Source organism: Mycena indigotica, assembly GCF_014461135.1.
Source record: "Mycena indigotica strain 171206Taipei chromosome Unknown Mind.scaff0006, whole genome shotgun sequence".
NCBI classification, from domain to species: Eukaryota; Fungi; Basidiomycota; class Agaricomycetes; order Agaricales; family Mycenaceae; genus Mycena; species Mycena indigotica.
This window is the reverse complement of record NW_023503005.1, coordinates 1981064-1997423: the sequence shown is the minus strand read 5'-3', so window position 1 is coordinate 1997423 and position 16360 is coordinate 1981064. Positions and strand designations below refer to the sequence as shown.

The 16360-nt window shown below is 51.4% G+C and overlaps 6 protein-coding genes across 6 annotated transcripts; 3 read left to right on the top strand and 3 right to left on the bottom strand.

Annotated features, from left to right (window-relative positions):
* Positions 1-3396: 3396 nt before the first annotated feature.
* Positions 3397-5005, bottom strand: MIND_00702800 (Arginyl-tRNA--protein transferase 1; the record flags this gene model as incomplete). Its single annotated transcript, XM_037363732.1, has 10 exons — positions 3397-3501; positions 3546-3755; positions 3806-3955; positions 4003-4029; positions 4076-4178; positions 4232-4287; positions 4332-4463; positions 4507-4618; positions 4672-4783; positions 4822-5005. 10 exons carry the CDS (start codon positions 5003-5005, stop codon positions 3397-3399), a joined length of 1191 nt encoding a protein of 396 aa, XP_037219376.1.
* A 320-nt stretch (positions 5006-5325) lies between these two features.
* Positions 5326-8544, top strand: MIND_00702700 (uncharacterized protein; the record flags this gene model as incomplete). Its single annotated transcript, XM_037363731.1, has 17 exons — positions 5326-5430; positions 5483-5582; positions 5627-5635; positions 5687-5723; positions 5771-5823; positions 5873-5900; positions 5953-6129; positions 6167-6214; positions 6259-6323; positions 6370-6530; positions 6584-6662; positions 6710-6867; positions 6914-6991; positions 7038-7155; positions 7203-7683; positions 7729-7786; positions 7834-8544. 17 exons carry the CDS (start codon positions 5326-5328, stop codon positions 8542-8544), a joined length of 2466 nt encoding a protein of 821 aa, XP_037219375.1.
* A 245-nt stretch (positions 8545-8789) lies between these two features.
* On the top strand, positions 8790-10845 carry MIND_00702600 (uncharacterized protein; the record flags this gene model as incomplete). The annotated part of the gene is made up of 6 exons (XM_037363730.1): positions 8790-8894; positions 8944-9204; positions 9250-9325; positions 9373-9535; positions 9596-9608; positions 9652-10845. The coding sequence occupies 6 exons, from the start codon at positions 8790-8792 to the stop codon at positions 10843-10845; spliced, it is 1812 nt and encodes a 603-aa protein (XP_037219374.1).
* A 193-nt stretch (positions 10846-11038) lies between these two features.
* On the top strand, positions 11039-13074 carry MIND_00702500 (uncharacterized protein; the record flags this gene model as incomplete). The annotated part of the gene is made up of 7 exons (XM_037363729.1): positions 11039-11136; positions 11202-11213; positions 11264-11453; positions 11504-11573; positions 11620-11699; positions 11746-11808; positions 11860-13074. 7 exons carry the CDS (start codon positions 11039-11041, stop codon positions 13072-13074), a joined length of 1728 nt encoding a protein of 575 aa, XP_037219373.1.
* A 234-nt stretch (positions 13075-13308) lies between these two features.
* MIND_00702400 (WD-REPEATS-REGION domain-containing protein) lies at positions 13309-14764 on the bottom strand (the record flags this gene model as incomplete). Its single annotated transcript, XM_037363728.1, has 5 exons — positions 13309-13756; positions 13808-14067; positions 14174-14232; positions 14280-14564; positions 14614-14764. The coding sequence occupies 5 exons, from the start codon at positions 14762-14764 to the stop codon at positions 13309-13311; spliced, it is 1203 nt and encodes a 400-aa protein (XP_037219372.1).
* Positions 14765-14954: 190 nt separating this feature from the next.
* Positions 14955-16142, bottom strand: MIND_00702300 (WD-REPEATS-REGION domain-containing protein; the record flags this gene model as incomplete). Its single annotated transcript, XM_037363727.1, has 4 exons — positions 14955-15767; positions 15819-15850; positions 15897-15976; positions 16027-16142. 4 exons carry the CDS (start codon positions 16140-16142, stop codon positions 14955-14957), a joined length of 1041 nt encoding a protein of 346 aa, XP_037219371.1.
* Between the last annotated feature and the right edge of the window lie 218 nt (positions 16143-16360).

Genomic DNA, 16360 nt, shown 5'->3' with positions numbered 1-16360 from the left:
ACGAGGGCGCCAGTGGAATGACACTAGGAATCTCAGAATGCTGCGTAACGAGCCCTGGAGGCTTGGCGCGGTCGACATAGAGGATCAGTTCTGACCATCGTGTCATGGCCGCTTACGTAAAGTCATTCTTCTTCTTCAGTACTTCCCACCATCGCAATGAGTCTGGAGTATTATATACATAGTACGTCGCAGCCATATGGTTCCATGGACAACGACTTTTTGAAATCAGGATAACATAGCTATCCAAACTTTTTTTCCCTCCCCAGACATTGTCTAAGACTTGAGCGCTTTAACACCACAGACACGCCGGTGGAGCGGGAGCCTGAGACCCGCGTGGTTGCATTTGCGGATCGGTTTACATCCGACCTCAGTTTTTGGTTTAAATACCCTGCAGCAAGGTACAAGGAATAACACCGGTCCTCCACTCTCCCTCTCTTCTCCGTTCAGCAGTGTCGTTCTACGCAGATGCCTTCTGCTCGTGCCGTATGAGGGCCACGGCACGACGAACTCAACACTGGCACCCTCACCACGTTTCAACTCGGACGGTATGTCGTTGTTCCGTTCATTTCTTCGCTGCTCATCACCGTTGCCCAGTTCTCTTCTCTGCTTCACATCTCGTCGCCGCTGGCCAGTAAAATCGAAAACAGCCAACAGCAAGGCAACATGCGAAGATTATGTGTTGTCTCGCAACCTGGGAAGGCAACTCGCACACATAGTGATGCGGGCTCCGGGCTGGCTTGGACCGACATTTAAATAATCAGGATCGGAGAGCACTGTTGTAAGCTTCGTCGCTTACCGTCTGGTACTAGTCACTCACCCAACTTTTCTAGGATGTCTTGCTCGTCGACATTGTCCACCTTCGATCGCAGGGCATTCGGCTGGTCCTAAGCATTCGTGCCGGGCCGGCTATGGGCTTAATTAATGTCTTAAGTCATTACAAACGAGTTTAGTGGACGCAAAAATCGACCAGGTTGTTTGCCGGTGAGTGTCGGGCAGATGACCATTATCGCGAACTGACACGGCTCGGGTAGCGGCGGACAGTATCGGGGCCTTGGTTGAACGTTGGTAAGAGGACTTGCTCAACCGTCCTTACGACACTAACACAACTTGCTCAGACTGTAGCTATCGTCGAGTTTCTCTACGTCTTTACGCTGGACGCAAGCTAACTCTGTATACATCTTTTTTTTACGTTGTCTATCTTCGATGGCAGCGGCGCGCGATTCGGTCCTTCCAGACTGACGCGTGTGGCCCAGGTTCTGACCTGATCACTCAGAACTTGGGCATTTTCTAATAGGGCTCGTTCGTCTGGCAACCTTTGGCAACCCGGCTCCCTCGTAACTTCTTGTAGCGCTCTAAACAACCTCAAGCGCTGTCAACTGACGCCAGAGCTCGAATCGCGTCGAGTGGCGGGCCTCCTTGCTCGCAGCGTCACGGAAGGACGGTTTGGGCCACCACTCGGACCGCTCCGGGGAGTGGCCAATGCTGATCGTTGCAGTTGACCCGTCACTCGGCAAGATTCCCTTCAAATCGCGTTTTTCGAGACTGGGGTCCTCATGCTTGATGCGTCATGGAAGGACTCGCTCGGGGCCACCAACCGGAGACGTCCCATCGCTGACTTCGGGCCTGTCCGGGGAGTGGCTAAAAGCTGAAGACCGCAGCCTCATGTAACGCAAGATTTGCTTCAAATTTCGTGGGCTCTTTCGACACTGTAAAGGCACGCAAAAGTTGTTTTCGGTTCGCGTCAAGCTCTACTCTTCCACGCAAGATTTTCGCGTCGAGTGCCGCCGCGACTTTCATGCTTCACACGTCATGGAAGGATCTGCCCGAGGCACCAATGCGAGACGTCCAGCGATGACTCGGGCCGGTCCGGGGAGTGGCTAGGGCTGATTGTCGCTGCGCACTCAACTGTCGAGAAGAACGCAAAATTCCGCTTCAAAGTCCGACGAGTATTCTGGGACCTATGCTCACAGGGTCGCAGCCGGACTGGTTCGGGTCAGCGACGGGAGATGTCTTGCCGCCGACTTGAGCAAGTTAGGGTGCGGCCTTGCGGGCGAACTCGGCGCTGTTGGGACGGTTCTTGCTCTTCACGTCGTGGAAGGACTGGTTCGGGACAGCAATGGGAGACATCCCACGGCTGGACCGGGCCGGACCGGGGAGCGGCCAAAGCATCAATCGTCGCAGCAGTAGCCAGTTCAAGCGGGGCGGGACATGGCATGCTCAAGACTCGCTGCTGTGTTCTGGTGCCTGTCCTGGGGAAGGGCTAGCAACCCTCGCGCTCCCTTGCCGTGGGCCCCAGGCTTGTAGTCCATCTGCCAAGTGGGCGACTAAGCGCGCGTTAAAAATGCACTTGTTTGGTTTTTGGTTCTTGGGCAGCGAGATGGTGCGCCGAACTTTTCTTCTCTTCTCTTTCTGATTATTAACTTGTGTTGACCCCCAGTACCCCTGTCTGTCCCTTGACTCCTTAGCTTTTGCGACCTCCGCCAATTGACAGCCGGTTTACCACCCCAGCTTCAATCAACGGCGTTCCCCGATGATCTGCCATGACCACACCGGGAGTGGTGGGGAGGTGCAGAGGTCCAACCATAACGTGGCCGTTGTTTACGATGGTGCGCTCTCTGTTGACCTATTTGATTCTGCTGTACTGATATGGATTACCTAGGCCGCAACATTTCCGCTAAATGCTGACGGCGGCGGTGCGCGGCCGGGGCTGCAGTAATCCGGTTGCCCCGTTGCCGCGGCTATTTGGCACACTACTGCGGTCGTTATGGTCGCCACGCTTGCGGTGGGGGTCGCAGCTGGATCTGTGGGGGCAGCGACGGGAGACATTCTAGCGCTGGCTCGGTCACGCTCTCAGTTGCGGCCTTCCCTGCTGGCGTAGCGGTCATGCTCGGGGGGATTATCCACAGACTTACTCAGGGCAGCAGCAGGAGACGTCCCGGAGCTGACTTGAGGTGGGCTAGGTCCTAGGATGCCTCCGGAGCCGGTCGTAGGAAATTGGGCAGTTAGAGGCGAGGCGGAACACAGCGGGTGCAGGCCGTTTGCTGTTCTGGTGCTCGTCCTGGGGAAGGGCTTGCAACCCTCGCGCTCCCTTGACGTGGGCCCCAGGCTTGTAGCCCACTTGTGGGTGACTAAGCGCGCGTTTGGGAAAAAACATGCTCAGGTTTGTCCATTCTTTCTTTTGACTTGAGTGCTCGACACTTCGCTTAGTTCCTAACTAATAGATGACAGTTTATTGAGTTGGCGGAGGATTTGTGCTTGAACTCTCAGCAGCGGTGGAAGGGACACAATCACTGGTTAAGTCTAGGTAGATGGTACCTTATGTCAAAATGGGTGAATTGAAACTTTTCGCAATCCTAATCATAACTGACGGGCAGTCTCGACTCCGTTTGTGATCAGTTACTCAAGATAAAGGATGACCTCTTTCGCTAATTCGTTACCCATTCCGGCAATACACGCAGTAAGTGCCAACCGATCTTCCTCTTCCTCCCAAATCGGATGTTTCTGGCAATGTCAATCCATGTTAGTTGAGAAAGTGATGCACTTACAGTGACCGGGACAACTCGCACCACACCCTTTTCAATGCTAGTGACTGCGTTGACCTCTGACAACAATTCTGGGGGGATCTGGCGTTCTTCCGCTGCAACCTGTCGAGGATCTTCGTTCGTCGACTTCGCCGGGTCCGAGAAACACGCATATCGATACTTTTCGAGCAGAGGAATGCATACGGAGTCGATAGGAAACCACTCGAACGTATCCTGATGCCCTGCAATTAGTCGAGAAACAAAACAATTGGAAGCGTACTAACCGGATCCGCGAGGTATGAAGGCAGGTAGTCGGCTTTGTACCGCATTTTGACACAAGAGTGGACGTAGTAGCCCATGTAGAGGTACGGCTGTTCAGGCGCTCCGGCCGCGTGTATTTCGGCTGCTAATGCGGCCTCTCGCAGTGCACTTAGCTGCAGAGGGTAAGCTCAGGTGATCGATTAAAGACGAAAAGACTAACTTTGCCAAGCGAATGTTTGTCCCAGTCCTGTGGAAGCTCGTTAGAGCTCGCGACAGTGTTAATATGCACGCACGGGATCATAGAAGAAATATACGGAAGAAACACATCCAGGGAGAATGTCAAGGACGGCAACGGCGATGAGAACGCCATCACATTTGTACAATTGGTGGTACGATCTTGAGTTTAGATTAGATAACTCATTCGGGCAGCACACAAGCAAGCACCACACCCGTATTTCTCCGGAAGGTGAGACGTTTGTGTAGTCGTGTATGGAATTGGGCTTGGCTATTGACACGTCAATAGACTCCTTCAGGTAACTGAAGCCCTACCCGGAGTGGAGTCTCTACGAGAAAGCGACGGAAAGATGAGGGAGTGTTCTTGGGATCATGGTGAATGATTTCTTGATACTTGCAGAAAAGCTTGAATTTGTCGTCGCTATAAGAGGCCGGTTCAAGAATGACCTAATGTTTACTCAGCAAGACGGTTATTCGAGTTCGCATTTACCTCGAATTTGTGATCAGACGACTGTGAATCATTTTCTGCGGCATGGATTGTGGTTGTTAGGACAAACTCTTTTTCGGTAGGTTGTTTGCCGCCCAAGATGAACTTGTTCCACCTGTGTGTCAATGGGTCACTGCAGGACGCTGACTACTACACTATGATCCTCACCGATTTACCAGCTTCCGCTTGCTCTTTGATAGTTTGAATTCGGAAACATCGAGTCTGATCGTGTAGAGCGGGCAACAAGACTTTGGAAGGTTGGGGAGGTAGCACCAAGTGCCTGCGTCAAGGATTGAATACAACTAGACTTTTTACAACGTCTAAACTTTCCAGAGCGACGAAAACCGCGGTCAATGAGTTGCTTGTACACGGTAACGCTCATTTGAAGCCCGACAAGCCCACATTTCTGGGCGAAAGTCTTTTCGGCTGATCTAACCCCGGGAGGCGAGCAGTAGCCACATGTGGAGTTACTGGGTCCAGCTGGTGACACCAGAGTAAGCATTTGTGGGTATCGCAAGGTATCGTAGTGGCAAGAGATAAACTAAGAACGGCAAACTTCGGCAAACACTTGGCTAATTTTGGATATATAGGACTTTGTACTTTTGCTGCGCAAAATCCAGCCGACCCTTTCTGTCTTCTGTCCAGTGTCCTCCTCAAAAGCGTCGGCTGAGGGCTGGAATTATCGTCCGTGTGAGCTGAACACTCGGGTGGTCTCGCCCAACATCTAGAACAAGGCTACAACTCGGAGCAGTGCAACTTGTCAATTCGACATTTACGGACTCTCCCACGCAACCCTCTTTCCTCTTTCCACCTTCCTTCACAATGAGGCCTTCTCCTTTGGCCGCCCTTTCCGTCCTACCCATTGTCCTCGCTGGCAACGCGGGCAAGTTCGAAGATGTTGGGAGCACAAGAGTCAGCGCGATGATGGTTAGAAATTTCTTACTCGCTTGTTCAATCTCCAGCATTAACTTCCCAACAGATGTTTTTGGGAAACACGGACAGAGTACGCCGCCAAGTAGATCCCACAGTTATTCTAACGACTCTCCTCAGGTTTACATCCTGGACAAAGCTCAAGGCAAGTTTCTTGACGTTAATTGAAAGTAATCGGCTAATTGTTGTTCAGGCAATGCGGGTTTGTTTCCCTCTCTTCTTTTATCGGCGGTGTCTTGAGCATCGAACGCAGAACAAATCAAAGGACATTCTGCTTGGGGTTCTACTTAGTGCGTCGCTGTCGTCTCCTGTCGCGCCCGTCTAACTCATTGACCAGTAATACTGCGACTCATGAAGTCACTTTGATGGACGTTCAAACCAATACTTTCTGTACGTTCCTTCATTTCACTGATTTGACACCCGACTCATGAACTCGCAGGCAGCTCCGGCATGCACCTTCCCAACGGGTGTGTTGCGGTCTTGTATCGCCGCTTTCTTTTTTTACTCAAACCTCTCGAGATCTTTTGCCGTCTTCGGTGGCAACCATGCCGTAGCAGTAGGCGGCGGCAACCCGGATGGCGCCAACTGGGACTCGCTCCTCCAAGATTTCGATGGCTCAAAGGCCATCCGAATTCTCAGCCCTTGTTCCGCGTCTGACGACATCAATGCTGGTAACTGCCAATGGCGAGTAAAATTGTTTACTCTTCAAACGACATTTGACAGTGCGGCACAGGTATGAAAATATCAACGATCCCAAGATGATGATGCAAGCGGAACGATGGTAGCTGACCCTTAACCTACCGAAGTCGCACTAACCGTGGCTAGGTATTCAACCGCTGAGGCCTTGGCAGACGGCACTATCGTCATGATGGGAGGTTTTACTGGAGGAGGTATGTGCTCTTGACCTACATATCATTTTGTCTCAACCTGCTCTAGGCTGTGAGTGTTATCCTGTTTCTCCCTCTTTGGCTCAATCACGCGTTCCAGATATCCTCCGAAACGTCCCTAACAGAAATCCTCACGACGGAGCGTCTCTTTCCTATGAATTTTTCCCTTCCAACGGACAAGCACCTCAGGAACTCAAATTCTTGGTTGATGTAGGAATTCCCTCGTCGTCACGTATCAACCATTGATAGATCTGTTTTTCAAGACATCCGGTCTCAACTCTTACCCCCATGCTTTCCTCATGGCCTCTGGTAAAATGTTCCTGCAAGCTAACCTGTCCACCAGTGAGTTATCGATGAATTGGCCATTCCGAGACAAACAACCATTTTAGCGCTTTGGGACTACACCTCAAATACTGAAACTCGACTTCCTGACATGCCCAATGGCGTCATCAGGGTGTACCCCGCCAGCGGCGCAACCGCGATGTTGCCCATGACGCCGGCTAACAATTACCAACAAACAGTTATCTTTTGTGGTGGATCCAACCTTGTAATTCCTTGCTTTCTTTCCGCTATCTAAATAAATACTCGGACAGACCGAACCTGAGTGGGGAAACTTTGCTTTCCCCTTCGTCAACACCTGGGAGCGTCCTTCCTCAAATGATTGCCAACGCGTTAGTGTCCGTCGGTACATAATACTGGCCTGCTTATCCTTGATAGATTACGCCCGAACCTACTAACGGTCCTGCGTCGTACGTGCAAGACGATAATATGCCGGTTGGTCGGACGATGGGACAATTCATTATTCTCCCTGATGGCAAAATGCTTGTGGTTAACGGTATTTACCTTTGCCTTCTCATCACTAGTTTGTAATGCGTGTCGCAGGTGGTGCCAAGGGGACAGCTGGCTATGGTCGTAATAACTCGATTACGCCGGAGAGCGAGATGCCTTTCCAGCAGTCGTTTGCCGCTGAACCAGTCGGGCAACCAGCTCTCTATGACCCGAATGCAGACCCCGGCAAGCGATGGACAACCACTGGGTTCGCCACATCCAGCATCGCACGGCTTTATCATTCCTCCGCCATTCTGCTTCCCGACGGCGCCGTTCTTATTGCTGGCTCGAACCCCAATCTGGATGTGAATATTAGCTCGGCCGTCAAATTCCCCACGACATACACCGCTGAGAAGTTTTATCCCCCGTACTTCTCTGCTTCCGTTCGCCCCGCTCCGTCTGGTGTTCCGTCCACTCTCTCTTATGGCGGGAAACCCTTCGATATCACTATTCCTGCTAAGTCATACTCCGGCTCATCAAACACTGCCGCAGCTAACTCTGCTGTCAACGTTATTCGTGGGGGCTGGACCACTCAGTAAGTCTTTTTCCCGTTCCTCGAATGATCTGATCGCGGCCTCAGCGGAATGAACATGGGTCAAAGGTTCCTGCAACTGAACAACACCTATACGGTCCAAGATGTGCGTATCCGCTCATGCGGGTGCTGAGGAAGCTGAATAATATTTAGGACGGCACCATCATTTTACACGTTGCGCAAATGCCGCCCAATGCCAACATTTTCCAACCAGGACCTGCCCTCGTTTTCGTTGTTGTGAACGGCATTCCCTCCAACGGCACTTTTGTCATCATCGGCACAGGAAACATCGAAGCCCAGCCGCTCTCAGCAGCCGCTGTTCTTCCGGCAAGCGTGCTGTCCAGTTCCGCTAGCGGATCAGCTTCTGGCTCTAGCACTGGAGGAGGTGGAGCCAGCGGCAACGCGGACAAGTCAACTTCTAACATTGGTTTGATCGCCGGTATTGCCGGTGGTGCGGCCGCTGTCGCTCTCCTTGCTCTTGGTCTTGGTATCTGCATCGCAAGAAGGCGACGAGCCCGCATCCGTGCCAGCATCCAAGCTGGAAAGGTTGCGCAAGCCCAAAAATACCCCGCCTCCTCCCCTTACCAGCAATTCCAAAGACCATCATCAAACATGTCTGGCGGTAACGAGTCGCAAATATACTTGAACCACCAAAACAGGCCAAGCGACGCTTGGAGCCACAGCCAAAACGACAGTCAAGTATGGGATGCTAATCGTAGCAATCCTGGCTTCCAGGCTTACCGTGATGTCGACCCCGACATGCCTCCCACACAACCACATGTACAAACTCACTACCCCAATGCGTCATACTCCTCATTCGATCCGCGTACAGGGGGCGGTTACCCACAACAACCGCGTTATTAGCTACGCACACTGCTGCCTTACGCCTCTCACGCTCCCTCTTACGCATACACTCCCTTAGTTTTGCTTTCGTTTACTTATTTATGGACCGATGGACCGCTACGTATTGGACTTGGCGAGTGATTACTTATATTGTAGCGTTGGGTATTGACACGGGATAATCGAATCACTCGAAAAGGCAAAGAAAATTGTGCGTGACTGCTCCTGTGGTCACGCAACTTCACTTCGTTCCTTGTTCCTTGCTTCAAATGGGTCAGAGCCATCAGATATTTCTTGTTGCTCGCGTAGTCGCTCATGGCGCAAATGCGGCACGCTATCGCTGCGTTGGTGCTTACCATCATCAGTGGTGCGTGGTCTTTTTTTCTCATTCGAGCTTTCCGCATATTTATTTTTGGACCCCAGGTGTTATGGCAGGTTCGCTCTCACCAACTTGAGGATACTTTTTACGTCCACTCATCATTCAAAAGACTTCCTCTCATGGGGGCACGAAGCTTCCTCGATCTTCTCAAACAAAAAGACAATGCCAAAATCGTCCAAGCGGAAATAGACGCAATTCAAGGCCAATATGGCAAAGACACCCTCAAGCTGCCCAGACGTGCAAAATACATTCCCTGCCCTTACTCCTTGTTTCTTGCCGCGTCAGCTTTCTGTGTCGACTTGAAGGTGGGCTCTTTTTTGCTTTATTTGGCATCCTTCATGTCATTGCAGAACCGGTATCCGTATACGAGTGGGCTTACCTTCAATCATGCTATTCTAGATGCGAGAATGGGGAGCTCTGTCGGAGGTCTGCCTCTTGATTGTCGCGGTCTGCCATACTGACGAGTCATATAGGCACCAACGATGGCATTACTGTTTTTGATATCACCAGCTCAGCTGATCCAGCTTATTGTCATGTCTCGGTTGGTGGCCTTGAGGCTAGCTATGGCGAGGGGGCTAGTATCGAGAGCTGGGTAAAGCACATTCGGTCTGTGTCTGTCAGCATTGAAAGTTTTTCGTAGGTGCCACTTTCTGCAGAACAATACGTGCGAGCATACTATCCTGCTGGTGCCCGTAGACGAAACACTGAGGTATGAACTGAGCTTTCCTTTCACTGAAATAACATCAGCGTAGAACCTCGAGGCGCTAGAGCGGGATGTTCAAGCCAAGATCGATGCTCTGCGTGGTGAACGCCTGATGACTATAGACGTTCTGGCAGAGGCATGGCCTAAAGAATACCGCGTGCAAACTCTGCCGATAGAGACGACAGATGAGCAGGCAAAACCTCGTCAACCCTTTCCGGCCCTTGTCGACTCAAACTTCGAATCCGTTGTCGAACATGGTCTCAAGACTGGTCAGCTCGAAGTAATCGAAGACATGGTATCTCATCCGAAAAAATCTGCTGATATTTGGTCCGTCCTCCAACGACAAAACCCATTTCCTCAAGTGGGCATGCCTCTTCTCATCAAGATCATTCGGCAGATACCAACTACTGCGACGAGCCTTGATTTGTCCGGATTCTCGCTCTCCGACCAGCAAATCTTGACCGTTTTAGAGCGGTGCAAAATTGATGACATGCAACTCCTTGACCTTTCATATAACTCTAATATCTCCGCCGATGCTATCCGTCTTGTTCTTGGCCAACGTCCCAACCTTCAACGACTCGTTCTTCTTGGTACCTCAATCTCCAACCATGACCTGAGTCAACTTTTGTCCACTAAGCCGTCGCTGTTTCGAACCCTGGAGGAACTTGTGCATCCTTTGCTACTTACGATAAAAACCGAAACCAAGCTTCCAAGTGCGTTCACCTTCGTAGGAATCGACCACAATGTTTTTATGAAGACCTCGCTTCCCCTTTTCTCCCCTGCTGCGATCATCCAGAACATCACAGACATCATGACAATAATGGTGACGAATAATGCTGGGATCTTCTATATGAACGGGTGGGCCGCGCAGGCGACATTTTCATCCAGCTACCTCAAAGAAGGACGTTCATGGGGAGAACGCCGTGTTTTCTGTTTGCCTAAGTTCGACCTCGTCCAAGACCCCAACGTTCGAACATGGGTTTTTGCGCTTAGATGGTCTTACCCATCGAAACCCGCCTATGCTTTTCTGTCGCGTGATGGACCGAACGGAGAGTTACTGCGATATGATCTCAGGGGATTCCTCAAAGCAATGGAGAAGGAAGGTCGTCCACCTGTCGCTGAAGACGTTGTCAAAGGGCTAGAGAGTCTTCTCCAAGAGCACGCAATAAAGTTGAGGGGTAAGGCTTTATTCGCCTTCGTATACGACGCCTTGTCCTCCAAGAGTGAGAGCGCATGGTGGTGATCTTTTTTTGTGTCATCGTCGGACTTTTGGAGTATGACTGTAGGCTGGACTTGATCCTGATGTATCAATAATGCCCACCGTTAAATGGGGAACATGGAGTTGGCAAAAAGCGTTACTTACCTTGTTTTGGGCTGTTTTGGGTAGCGTGACATGTCACTGTGACAAACGTGCTTGACTTTGTTTGTTGACGTTCATGGGGCAGAGGCACCAAATATTTCTTGTTGCCCGTGTAGTTGCGCACGGAGAGAACGCCGCGCGCTATCGATGCGTCGGTGCATACCATCATCAGTGGTGCGTGGCTGTTGATTTTTTCCCTCCTCTTTGCTTCGAGTTTTCCGTTTATCTATTTCATTCAGGTGTTATGGAAGGTTCGTCGCTCTACCCAACGACGTTTTTGTGTTAACTAACGGCACACAAGGCTTCCTCTTATGGGAGCACGTCGCTTCATCACTCTGCTCAAACAAAAAGACAATGCCAAAATCGTCAAAGCAGAAATCGACGCGATCCAGGGTCAATATGGTAAAGAAAACTTGCCGAGAAACGTGGACTACGTTCCCTGCCCTTATTCCTTGTTTCTTGTTTCGTCAGCTTTCTGCATTGACTTGGAGGTACTTGAACAAGTCTGTTCTTACTACGTCTTCTCATAGTATTACTACAGAACAACTATGCTAGTGGTGTCACCTTCCAGCATGCCATTTTGGATGCGAGAATGGGCAGTTTCGATGGAGGTTCTTACTCAATTCTGGCCTTTGTACAACACTAATTCTTTGCCAGACAATAACGATGGCATAACCGTTTTTGATATTACCGATCCAACTAACCCAGCGTATTGTCATGTGAGGAGTAGGCGCAAGGTGAGCTACTTAGCTTTCTCGTCGCCGATTCTTCATTTATTTGTAGGGCCCACTTTCTGGAGAGGAATACGTGCGAGCATACTACAGCCAACACACTGAGCTCCCCCAAGTATAGCCATATAAGTCGTCCTTCTTGCAGGTGAAATAACGCTGTTCACAGAATCCCCAAGCCCTTGCAGAAGAACTCGATGTGCGGGCCAAGATCGATGCTCTACGCGGTGAACGCCTGATGACGATCAATGTCCTCGCAGAGGCATGGCCAGAAGAATATCAGGCTGAAAATGCACAGCCTATGGACGAAGAGCAGAAACCTCGTCAACCCCTTCCGACGCTTGTTGAACTGACCCTGGGGCCGGCCGTCGAGCATGGTCTCAAGACTGGCGAGCTTGAAATGCTACAAGACATGGTCTGGCATCCGGGGAAGGCTGGCGCTATGTGGCCCGTTCTCCAGCAACAAAATCCATTCCCTGAAGTGGGCATGCCCCTTCTAATCGAAGTCGTTCAACAGCAGGTACCAACGACTGCGACAGAGCTTGACTTGTCCGGATTCTCCCTATCCAACCAGCAAATTTTGACCGTCTTAGAGCAGAGCAAAATTGATGACCTTCAACTCCTTGATCTTTCACACAACCCCAATATTTCTGTCGATGTTATCCGTCTTGTTCTTGGTCAATATCCTAACCTTCGACGCCTTATTCTTCTTGGTACCTCTATCGCCAACCACGATTTGAGTCAGATGTTGTCTGCTGAGCCGGCGCTGTTTCGTTCGAGCCTCCAAGAGCTTGTGCATCCTCTGCTGTTTGCTATAGACGGCGAATCCAATTATCCAAGCGCGTTTGTCTATGTCGGCCTTCACGACCACAATTTAGTGAAGGCGTCGTTACCGATTTTCTCGCCCTCCGCTGTCGTCCAAAACATCACCGACATGATGTCCGTACTTGCAGACAGCGACTCTTTCTATTTCCAAATGAACGGGTGGGTTGCACAGGCAGCATTTTCGTCTAGTTATCGCCAAGAAGGACTCCCGTGGGGCGAGCGTCGCATCTCCTGTTTGCCTTCATTCCACTCGAAGTTGCCTCAAGATCCCAAAGTCCGAACATGGATTTTCGCGCTGCAGTGGTCTCTATATCAGGAAGCCAAATACGCTTTTTTGTCGCGTGACGGAGCAGACGGTCCCTTGACGCCATACGACCTCAGAGGGTTCCTCGCAGCGATGGAACAGGAAGGCCGGGCACGTGTTGCTGAAGCTAGTGTCAAAAAGCTGGAGGAAATCTTCGTTCGTCTCAAAGACCGTGCGAAACACTTGATGGATGAAGCTTCAGTGGCCTTTGTCAGCAAGGGTCTTGCATCGACCCGCTCGTATGGGTATCCGTGATCTCTTTCTTGACCCTTGACCCTCTCTTGCTTTTGCTTGTCGAATGTTATCGTGACTGTACTTGTACTTGTTCTTGTTGTATTAACAATGCTTTGTTGTGACCGAGTCGAGTGTAAAATAGGTCATTCGGACATTCCGAACTCCAAGCCAACTCACTGGTTGAAGACCATCAATTTACGTAATGCATGGTGGTATCGTGATGTCGAATAAATGCTACACAATTAATACAGCGGACTAGCCCCAGCCATCCCAACGTCCAAAGCGACGGAACTCCTCTAAGACGCACTTGTGACTCTGTTTCTGGGACCCGTCCTTCTTCTCCTTGCCCTTGCCTTTCACAGATGACGAGCCACTTGATGTTCGTTGATGCCCCGGTTTGGAAGGGGAGCCGTGGTTATTGGCTGCTGCCTTGGGTAGCGACAGTCTATACCACCCACCAGCATATGTCAGCGCCAAAAGTTGATATTGAATTGGTCCCGATTCTTGCCCCGGTGCCTCGATCCAACCCACTACACACCGCTCCTCATCGACTTCAGAGACTGGAGAGCGTATTGACGTCGCAGACAGCGAAATATGCGCTGATTGGGAGGGGATGCGGTATTGCGCATACGACCATTCCGACTCAAAGTACTTGGGTAACGGGATGTAGGGCGTCAGGGACGAGAGTGTGGACTGGCGATTGCTGTAGGAGGTAATCAGATCGTGACCACATATGCACCCGAAATTGACTGACGAGACAACGAGGTTGAAGATATGAACCGTGCCTTTATCGCTCCAAACGCAAAGCTCGTGTTCATCGGGGCGGAAAGCGACGCCAAAAATATCGGCCTTGTCCGTGCCGCGCCGGAATTCCCGGACTAGCTTGCCTGAGACCGCATCCCAAACGCGGACAAGGGTGCCTCGAGAGGAAGTCGTGGCGAGTAAACGACCTGATGGGGGTACGGAAAGAGTTGTGAGGGCGGTGGTGTGGGCGGCGATTATAGATACTGGGTGCTTTGTGGGGGCTGGGGGCGGTTTACTCGGTGGGGAAGAGGAAGGTGGACCCAAAGGCGTAGGGGGGAACGCAGGGAGGGAGATGTATTAGTTGGACATGGCCTACTTGCTTGCCGGGTATTGCTAATAACGTCGCGTAAGTGCCGGTAGCGATTGCTAGGAGCCCTGCAGCGACGAATGTAGCTTGGAATCGTTATGACTGACAATCTCACCTCTTGGATTGTCCCAAGTATCCCACTCCCCGGCTCTAACGATTTGCTCTCCGATCTCAAAGACAACCACACGCCGTCTAAGGGCGACTGCCAACCAGCCTCGTCGGCACGCGAGTCCTCTGACTCGTTCACGAAACTCGAGCTCAGCTACTTCCGCGCCGAGTACGTCATCCCAGAATACTACTTTGTTGGGCGGGTAGATTGGGCTGCGGCCACCACCGAGGAGAAAGACTAGCGAGGAAGCGTGTAGAGGGACAGCGGCGGCGAGAGTACCACCAGTCAACTCTGAGTAAACGCGTCAGATTACAGGATTAAATGCCAACGAGGGCAATACCGCGCTTGCGAACGAGGGCCAGTGGGCAGGTGCGGTAAACTGCAAAACCCGCAGGTGCAACAACAGTGAAGATGGTGCAGTCTGGGTCTAGGCCAACATGGTAGATATTCACGGGTCGTGTGGAGGAGATTGATTGTCGAGCCAAGTTCATTGCTCTAGCTTTGGGAAGGTTGGCTTTATATATGCTGTTGGGTTGAAACGCGAGGCTCACCTAATAGTTACAAAGGGAACACAAGGTCATGGTGCAGACAGACCTGCTTTCGGACGGTCACACCCACCCGTTGCCATTATTGCTCGATAAGACCAAATAGTATACAAAAAGTGCATAAGATGGGATGTAATCAGCCTCGCGTCGACGCGACTCGTGCTCTCTCGCTATCCGGAAGCCAACTACGAGGAGGACGAGTGGTAATATTGGCCAACATCTGTCTGGCCATCCTAAACTCGTTCTCCTCGGCCTCGTTCTGGACAACAACTGCGGCCTTGGCCTCTGCCTGCCTCTGAAGCTCCTCCTCGGACTCGGAAGAAAGGTAATCAGTAAACCCTCCATCTGAGGTGACAGTGCTTTCAGTGTAGGACCCTGAACTGATGCTGTCGCTGCCACTGCTTGAGGTGCTGGATGTTTCGATATCCAGCTTTCTGGATGGCCTGGGAAGCTCAACAGGCTTTGCAAGCACCTTGGTTGTGGCTGGAGGCGATGTCTTGGTGATGGGTTTAGGCTTTGTCGTACTAGTTGGCGGTCGAGCCCCTGAATTTCTTCGCGGGGAGACTGGGTCCAGGTCTACATGTTTCCTGTTTGGAGAGGAATTAGACGACGCAGGTGTTGAGTCGAGGGAATGCCGGGGTCTCTCAATGTGGGAAGCCGAAGGGAGTGATCGAGAACTTGTACCGGCAATGGAGGACGGGGTCATTTGCGGGCTGCCGCCAACACGACTCTTCATCGGAATAGGCATGGCTGGCGATTTGGCCGGCTTGGTGCGAGTCTGGGAAGTTGCGGAATCGAGGACGGACTTGATCTCTGGGGGGGTTGGGACATGGTGGATGATACTGATAGCCTTCCAGTCGGCAAGCTGGATAAACTTGTGTTCACTCGTCGTAGGCGCACGGCAACAGCCCGGCCAGCCGTTATTCGTCTTGGTGCTGGCCCGGGCCCACTGTGATTAGAATGAGAAACGCGACATGAGTTGGAGAGTGACCACCAGCACCTTGCAATAGCCACAGCCGTTGAATGACTCGACTTGATCTCGTCTAAGCGCGTTATATACGCCAGTAGAGGGTAATACCTTCAGCATTCTTCAGGAAGGAGATTGTCAAGTTAGGGTGGTTTGCGCGGTTTCGACAGACATCGCGGACGTGCGGGCATCTAGCAAAGGGTAAGACAATGAATATAAGTGGTAGGATAGGGGAGAGTACCTTGGATGTGGGAATACCTGGCAAAGAGGGCAGACCTTGGTGACCTGGTCTATTGAACCGACAATAAAGCACATGTGGGGTCGTGGTGGGAGATGGGAGAGAGAGAAGGTCGACATCTGGTCGGCATTTGTTTTATCATCAACCGCAGGGCTTCGTCACTGTGGGCGACGACGACCAGAACAGCAGTAGTGGGCGTTGGCTACAGGCCATTACCACGAGGCAATCTCAACAGACCGCGCGTACGCAACCAATCTCGATAAAGGAATCATTTCAATCCAGTAACGTGTAGTTCCTCGATCGGTCTTCTCCCAGAGCCCCCGTAACCCCGCTTTGG